At 41.7% G+C, this 9067-nt stretch overlaps 1 protein-coding gene across 1 annotated transcript; it reads left to right on the top strand.

Moving 5' to 3' along the window:
- The first annotated feature begins 3772 nt into the window (after positions 1 to 3772).
- On the top strand, positions 3773 to 8120 carry CAPSL (calcyphosine-like). The gene is made up of 4 exons (XM_009699794.1): positions 3773 to 3909; positions 4786 to 4963; positions 6201 to 6410; positions 8019 to 8120. Exons 1-4 carry the CDS (start codon positions 3773 to 3775, stop codon positions 8118 to 8120), a joined length of 627 nt encoding a protein of 208 aa, XP_009698096.1.
- The last annotated feature ends 947 nt before the right edge of the window (positions 8121 to 9067 follow it).

The following is a 9067-nucleotide window of genomic DNA, read 5'->3' as shown; positions in this document are numbered from 1 at the left end:
ATATATACATATATATGCAAAATAGCAAGAGCAGTAATGCCCCATCTGCCAGAGGATGGGAGCTGGATGATGGAGAGACAGAGGGGAGGCAGAGGGGTCAGTGGGACTTGGAAGCCAGATCTTTAAGGAAGCATTTAGGTGGCTGCCAAATACTCAGGCAGTTTCCATGCTTTTAATAATTTAAGGAAATTATTAGGAATAAATCAAATGTGTGCAATTGGTTTAGGCCACTGAATCTATTCCGAGACTGAGATCTTCTGCTCAGGGGTGATGTGCGACTCGTGTTTGGCCAGGACAGGGGCTTTCAGGAGCCTACGATAATCCAGAGGTTAGTATGGGTTTCTGCCTGCCACACTGGGGTGTTTTTCAGGATTTTCACAGGAGGGTCTTGGTCTCAGCTGGAGGTTAACATATAAAGAAATGCTGCTGAGCTTAGATTCAATCTGACTCCTTCCAGTTTTAAGCCTCAGGCTTAGAGGGATGTAAGGGGATCTGGTTGCTAAACAGCCTAAGCTGCTTCTGGAAAAAAAAAAAAAAAAAAAAAAAAATTTCAGATTTTATATTTTCAGTCATTTCTGTTCAGCCTGCACAACACAGCATTGCCCATAGAAACAAACAAAGCTGAGAACATGGGGTATTGTAATTGCTCATAACCCAGGCTGTTACACAAAGCAAAACTCTCTAGCATTCAGAACTAAACTAACCAACCCCTTTTTTCATTCCACTGTGAGAGACACCTAGTGATCGTGGACGAGGTATAAGAATTAAAAATATGCAAAAATATGGTTATGACATTTTCTTGTTTTGTTAATTTTTATTAATACATGAAACATTTGTAAGGTATACAGTTGTATTAATCAAATTCTGACTGTATCTTTAATTACTTCTCATTATCCAAAAAGGGGCAAAAGCACAATGAAAGGAAAGGAGAGAGCATGTGAATGGCTGTGATTCCTCCATCCTCGCTCTGATTCAGAATCTGTTTTGTCACAATGCAGAATAGTCTTTTAACAGTCTAGGCAGGGTTTTTCTCTACCTTAAACCAGCAGCTAACAGAAACAGGGAAGTGGTAGATGTGTTACTACGGACCAGGCTTGCATGTAGCAGTGTTTATATTTAACTGGTTTTCTGTATTTGTTGAATGTATAGAAAGGATTCTCAGATGCATATTGCTGTGTGACACAGGAAGCCAGGTCATGTTTAAGAGGCTTTGGTGTAATGTATAAGTGCAATCTTTTTACAAACAGACTTTAATTGTTGAGTTTTATGCAGCGCATGGTATTGGTGATTTTGTTATTGAACATTACAGAGAATGGAGATTTGTGAAGAGCAGCAGAAATATTTGCAGTTAGTGTTTTTAACCATGATATATGGGGAAAAAAATGTTAATATCTCTGCCTGTGGCATTAGTGAGATGATTAGAGAGATCTGTCCCACTTTGAAGGGAACACTGGAAAAAACCGGAAAAGTTCAGGAACAACAGCAAAATTATCTAACATTTGGAAACTCATTTTGTAGTGAGATTCCTAGCTCTGTCTAATTAGTTACCTGAAGAGGGTTTGAAAGGGACCTTCAAGTGTTTGCATCTGGATGAATTTTTAATAGGTAGCTCTTTAATACAGTAAAAGAAAGTAAAACAACATCTAATGATGGGGGAAATTCAGACTAGAAAAAAAGAACATATTTTAAAAAGAAAATTATTTGATACTGCAACAACTTAGCCCAAAGATGATGAGTTCTCAGCTAGACATGTTTGTAGGTATAGAAGCAAACTTTGCACTTACTGCAGAGGTAACTGAGGATTGGCCAGTTTCAGTAGCTTTTACTGAGGTACAGGAGACCATAATAGATATCAGATGATCCCTCCCTAGCCTCAATTCATGAATCTTGCTGCAATGATTATTTGATGCTCATAGCAATATACTGGCAATGCCTCCACTGAACGTGAGGCAAAGAGTTACTACGCTCTTTACATGGTATGTGTTTGTGCAGAAGTTTGCAGTGTGCAGTGGAAAAGAATTGTCATCCTTGATCCCAGTATTTATAGATCTGTATACATAACATAGTACAGAGGCATACTGCACAGTGCTGCGCATGCATTATGCACTCTGTATACAGATTCGTAGGCATTATATACAAGCTATAGTACATAATTATACAATGGAAATATAGTTTGCACTGTGTTTATGTAACCTCGCTGTATTTTATATTCTTGCCAGCTAAACATCTCCCCTTAAGGACAGGTCATTGTTTGCAGAAAACATTTTTGACTGCTGATCTCACATAGCTGTAAGGTCTCTCTGGTCACTCGTTAATGAGTTCCCAGAAGAACATTGCTTGTTCTGGCTAAAGCAAAGACTGTAATGGTCTCTTTTCTAGCACGCTAGACTTCTACAATAAACTAGTACTGAAACCACTTGAGGGGAACAAAAACTTTTTATTTTTCTGTTTTTCCAAGCCCAGCTGGTGTTGTCTGAAGGGGTTGCAAAAGTCGGCACATATGACATGACCAGCTGCCGTTGCCAATGCTCTGTAGACAGGAGCAAAGTAGTTAAGATGAAAGAGCTTAATTCTGTTTTTCTCAGGAATTTTCTCTGATTGTTTCAATTCACACTTCTGCACATGCAATGACAAGGAGATTGGAAGTGCAACATGCACTAACAATGCCTCACAGGGCTGCCCATCTTCTGCATCTCAGAGTGCCCTTAGCAGGGCACCAAGGGCCCTCCAAGTCAAGAGCTCTGCTGTAGCTCAGCCCAGCCCTTCTATGACTCTACCACACCCTGGTCCTGTGATGCTCTCAAGGCTGGAAAATATTTTGGGCACCTTTGTCATCTGCAAACCCAGCAGCCAGGCTAGGGAGCAGCAGTCCTGGTCTTAAGCATGTGCTCCAGGGTTAGGATTCAACATGCCACTAAATAGTCAGTATGGGAGGCATGGGCAGCCGTAGTGCTCTTAGCATTAGGCACAAATAATCCCTGTGGGAGAAGAAGCGACCCTCTGCCAGCCAGGGCGTGCTGCTCTTGGTGGTGCTGCTGCAGTGCTGTAGGTCCGTGGGCAGTTTTCCCACTTCTTACTCCACTGTCTTCCTCTGGGGGAAGCTGGAAGGCTTATGTGACTGTTGATAGAGTCCTGAAATCCTGGGATGCTAATTATTGTGCAAGTTTAATGTATTAATTTGTTCTGCAGTTGTGTTAAAGTAGCACAAGGTGTCATCTGTAGGTGAGGTCAGGTCCCGGGGTGATCGCCATTGCTCAGACATGCAATGGGAGAAAGCTCTGCTCTGGAGAATTAGGACTACAGTGAAACAAAAGCAAAAATAAGGAAAAGATCCTTACTCAGGACAATGTTTGCTGTCACAGCTCTACCTGTGGGCAGATACTAACTGCAAATCTGGCCAGGCTGAGGAGTCTTGGAAGGGCTGCCGTGGATGCGAAGGCAGCAGTGCTGTCCTGGGTGCATCTACCAGTTTTCACTGTGTTCGTACAGTGTAGGCAGCAAATTCTTACCCACACTTTCATATTTGCATCTGGGTTAATCACCGGGGGGTTGGCTGAGCTCTCCTTTCAGGGTTGGTAGCCCATATTTGTAATTTCCCCTTCTGATAGAAGGATATAAGAAAAAGGAAACAAAGGATCAAAATGAATCATCATGAGAGAGTTGCCGGCACCTTGCAAGTGAGGGAATTGGGATGCTCCATATACTAAGGTAGGTTTCGGCACTCTGCCTTGTGTATGTGAATCCGTGCCCTATGAGTGCTTTGGTCTTCCAGATGCCGGGCACAGCAAGGCATGATCGAGAGATGGCAATCCAGGCCAAAAGAAACCTGTCCAAAACCACTGACCCCGTAGAAAGACTACGTCTGCGGTGTTTAGCAAGGGGATCTGCAGGCATCAAAGGACTTGGGAGGTGAGTCTAAGTCAAATCCACTATTCAGCCTAATAGTTTTAGCTACAAGAGGTTCAGAGGCTAAGCAGGGACCAAAACTTGAGTTTCTTGGTTCCAATGCAAATGCCACAACCCTCAGCGACTGGGCTTGGAGGTCCTGTGCTTTGAGAGACAGGACTGACCTGCTTGCTTCTTGAAGGGCTGAGGCCTGTGAATCCCTCAGAGGAAGGTGTTTCCTTGACATCAAGAACAATTCCTGCCAGGGAGAGAGAGGGAACATAAAACATATCTCTCACTTTGGTATTTTCAATAATAAAGTATCTCAATACTGGGGATTTTGTACTTCCTTTCTTTTGGGGTGTTACTCCCTTGTGCGTAGCGGTCTGTTAGCTGTCTGGTTTATGGGAGGCATCTAGACTCCTTCTGCAGTTACCCTGAGAGTGTGGGTCACCCCACCCCTAAGAAAGGGGAGCTGCATCGCGCCCTGAAACCCCTCCTGGGCCCCATAAACCACGGAAGGATCCTAGGTGACCAGATGAAACTTTGTCTACATGCCCAACTTTTAGACGGCTCAATGTATAATGAATTAATGAATAGCAAGGCTCGTCAGTTAAGGCAACTTTCACATCATTTAACTTCAGCTGTGTAATATTCGGGCAGCCAATCTAAGCAAGTCATCTCTGCTGTCAATAAACGTGGGGTTTTTTGGTTGGTTGTTTTTTTTTTTTTCCCCTCCCTCTTGTTTTGTTTTGTTTTGTTTTGTTTTTTTCTCAGAAGCTGTACAAAGGGGAAATGTTATCTCAGTAAGGTGTCCCCCTGCTCTGGCACTGTGCTAAACTGCGGCAGCATGCTCCAAGTTTTCCTATGCATTCTCCTCAAATTACACATTTTCCACAGAGTATTTCGGATTATGGATGATGACAACAGCAGGACCCTTGATTTCAAAGAGTTTGTGAAAGGATTAAATGATTATGCTATGATGATAGACAAGGAAGAAGCACAAGAGATTTTCCGGATATTTGACAAAGATGGCAGTGGAACAATTGATTTTGACGAATTTCTTGTTACATTGAGAGTAAGTCGGGGAATTTACATTATTACTGCATTAAATGGAGAAAAAAGCCTTGATTCTTCATTAGCTGAACACAGAACACAGCACTTTTGTTCACCTTAGTAAGTCAGTACTTCTTCAGAAGTTAAAATATTCTATTTTGATCTAAATATGCTAAAGGAGAAAATCACCCTAAACAACACTCTTGTGGATGAGAGAGCTCAGGAGCCAACACGTCTCTGTAATTTATTGACAAGGTGTAAATCACCTTGCAAATAGAATAGAACAGAATAGTTGCAAATACTTTATTTTTTTTTAAAATGAATTACTGTCTTGATTTAGGTACCCAAATTCCTATATTGCAGTCTGGATACCTGTGTGGTTCAGCCCATTAGTCTCAGGTCTTTGTCCGTCATTTTATGATGCGTCTCCTTATAACATGAACTAATCCGGTGGTGGCTTTCTCTCATCAGCCACAGTGTGACTGACTTTGGTTGGAGCATCTTTGCTCTGCTGAAGTCTAAACAATTAAGAAAGAAAATAGGTCAATTTTTTGAACTATTTATTAAATAATGAAGAAAGGAATGTTCAGCCTGGATAAGAGAAGACTGAGAGGGGATCTCATCAATGTTTATAAATACCTTAAGGGCAGGTGTCAAGAGAATGGGGTCAGACTCTTTCCGGTGGTGCCCAGGGACAGGTTAAGGGGTAACAGACACAAACTGAAACTCAGGAACTTCCACCTGAACATGAGGAAGAACTTCTGTACCTCAAGGGTGGCAGAGGACTGGAACAAGCTGCCCAGAGAGACTGTGGAGTCTCCTTCTCTGGAAATATTCAAAACCCACCTGGATGCGATCCTGTGCAACTTGCCGTTGGCAGGGGCATTGGACTAGGTGATTTCCGGAGGTCTCTTCCAACTCAGACCATGCTGTGATTCTGTGAAAATAATTAGTGCTTAGGGTAATTAGTGATTTTTTGTTAGAAATATTTAAAATGGATGAAATAGAAAAGTGTTGTAGGTAGCATTTTCTCTCTTATTGTCCATTTACTATTGTATTTGATAGACACTGAATAGTCTCAATCACACTGCTTTCTTGGTGATGTATTGCCCTTCCTAGCTCATGGACAGTGTAGACTGTCAGCAGTTTGTTGTCCCAAGTGCCTTGAAAGAGGTTTACTATTAACAACAACAGTTACTTGACATTGTAACTGAGAGTAGATGACAGAAATAAATATTTCTGTTAATATTTCTTTACAGCCTCCCATGTCAAAGGCAAGAAAAGAGATCATCATGCAGGCGTTTAGGAAGTTAGATAAGACTGGAGATGGTGTCATAACAATTGAAGACTTACGGGGGGTGTATAATGCAAAGCATCATCCCAAATACCAAAATGGAGACTGGACAGAAGATCAAGTTTTTAGGGCCTTTCTGGATAATTTTGATTCACCCTATGACAAAGATGGGAAGGTAAGTGAAACACCTAATGTCAAGCCATGAAATCACCGTCTGACTCAGTATTTGACTGAAATTATTAAATATGAGAGTGATTGTAGTATCAAACATGCATTTGCGTCACATTTATGGAGGATAGTAAAATGGATGCATAACCTCTGCACAGGACTGTTGGCGCAGCTTGCTTACACATTCGGAGGCAAAGGGGCTCTGCAGGAGGTACAAGGGTGGACATGAGATTGCATTGAGAGGCTTGTAGCCTTAATGCTCTGCTTTCATAGGTTACTCTAAGTATATCTTCACACTAACCCATACAATTGCTGATTTTGAAGATCCGTATATATTGGAGGGTTTTTCACTTAGGAGAATAAACACCAGGATCCAGTTCAAAAGTAGGTTCCTTAGTATTTGAAATACTTTACAGTTAGCACTTCTCCACTATGTGTAATTACTGAGACTCTTGACCTGGAAGTCAGTCCATAATACAGATTTATCTACAGAGAGTTAAAGGGAGGGTGGGGTTTGGGGGGGGGGGCTTTTCCTGAGGAGCCACTAGCTGGGGCAGGGCTGTGAGCCCTTCATGCCCTCCACCTTGATTCTTCAGGGCACGTGCAAAACCTGGGCTCCTTCTGTGACGGACATCTTACGCATCTGCTTTGTAACCGTCTCTGAGCCAAGCATGCTTTGTCTCCCTTGTTAAGTGTCTGCAGACTTCTTTGGTCTGAACTTACACTTGTCTGACCAGCCCAGAGCGATCGTGGATCTCTGTTGTTTGCATGGGGATATACTCAGTCTGAGCTGTTCATAATAACAAACTAGATAAGGTTTCATCAACACTTCGTGGAATGTCTTTAACACTTTGCACTTCTGAGGTTGCACCTTTTGTAACCAGTTCCTGATGGCAGGACAGTCTACAGTATTCACTTCACCCCATTGCCATGTTTTACTTAGCTCTCAAATGCACAATGCAGTAGGACCAAATATTTTTCTATGTGATGTTTATTCAAAGAATCGCCTGTACAGTTCGAGAGTTAGGGCATCACAAGAGACATGCACAGTTTGTATCTGCTAATCTGATTTTTCTTTTAAATGGTCATTTTAAAACTGATTCAACCTCAAAATACCTGTGAAAGATATTCAAAACTCTTAGGTATTTGTAAGAACATTTGCTTCTTTAAATGAGACCTGTTTAGAGCAATGATATTTTCTCTATAGTGAATGGATATAAAGCTTCTAGCTGTCTCTGAGTTGTGTCAGAAACCCCATCCACTGTTACTAATAATAATGCAAAGAACGAGAATATAGCATCCCTGGAAAAAAATGCATTAAAACATTTATCATTATGGGCAGCACTGATTTTACTTCAGTTCCTGGTGAGGTTAATTTAACTCCACATGTTTCACTTCCATCCCAGCGTTCCTGGAGGACAAGAGCTCTTATTTCTAGCAAAGAAATGAACTTATGCAAATTTTCAGTGTCTTCATTCTTCCTGTTGGATTCTAGCAACAACATGAAATAGCAGGTCTTAAGATTCATTTAGAGTTCTTCTCAATGAGTGTTTTGGACTTGTAGCATTAATAAAAATAAAGGTTCATTTTCCTATTTTAAATCCTTCTGTCTCAGGTCACAACAGAAGAATTCATGAACTACTATGCTGGAGTCAGTGCTTCAATAGACACAGATGTCTATTTTATCGTCATGATGAAGAACGCTTGGAAACTCTGATCATACGATTAAAGGAGCAAGATTTTACTTCCACTTTTTGTAGGTTCCCATGATGAAGTGTATGCACAACACCATGCTCATTTTCCATAATAACAGCTTCCAGTAACTGTGCCAATTACAGTCAATCTGCAGAAATAATTCCCAGATGCTTCAATAGGCTCAGCCTCAGGGGATCGGAGCATAATTAGACAGCAGATCTGGCATCCAGCCACTCCACAGATCTGTCCTTTTTCTCCCTGCATCCCTGATATGTCTTTTAATTTTCTGAGACGAGCTGCTTCTTTCTTCTCAGACATCCACAGTAGGTCCCTGTGGCTCCTGAACGTATCCCTTCCTCCAGCGTGAGATACAGCTCTGTTCGAAAGAGGATGTAACAGGAGGAAACTGAAATATTCTGGAAAGGTGGTGGTCTGGGGCAGACTGTTACGAACAGGAGGAATCCTGTCCCAGGAGCCCAGGAGGCTGTCATGTAGCCCTCTCGTCTGTAGCACTGCAGTATCGCTTGGCTTCTTGGGTCTCAGTTGTGAGATGGGACAACTGCTCAGCTTGCTTCAGGGAACATGTGAGTTCCCAGTGCTGGGAGGCTGGAGGGAGAAACAAATCAAGAAGGGGAGACACAGACCAGAATAAATGCAAAACACTCTTTAAAGACCTGTTTTCTCCTGCAGCTTACAACTCAGCATATAGGCATCTTTCCTCTGCATGCCTTGTTTCAAACTTCTGTGGACCTGCTTATAGGTTTTTCCCCCTCTTTGATTTCTTTCATTTTGTACTGTGAGATTATCTCACTAGTATTTTTCTTTAAAGGGCATATGTCTGTTACAGTATTTTCTTCTCACTGTTGCTGGAACATTTACTGGTCTGGTAGCTGTTGTCTGTACACATCTACACTGAAAGTTGCTTACTACTTTTTGTATTTATACTGGTTTATGAATAAGCTATGACTT

The sequence above is a fragment of the Cariama cristata genome, unplaced genomic scaffold (assembly GCF_000690535.1).
Source record: "Cariama cristata isolate BGI_N322 unplaced genomic scaffold, ASM69053v1 scaffold41804, whole genome shotgun sequence".
NCBI classification, from domain to species: domain Eukaryota; kingdom Metazoa; phylum Chordata; class Aves; order Cariamiformes; family Cariamidae; genus Cariama; species Cariama cristata.
This window is presented reverse-complemented; position numbering and strand designations above follow the sequence as displayed.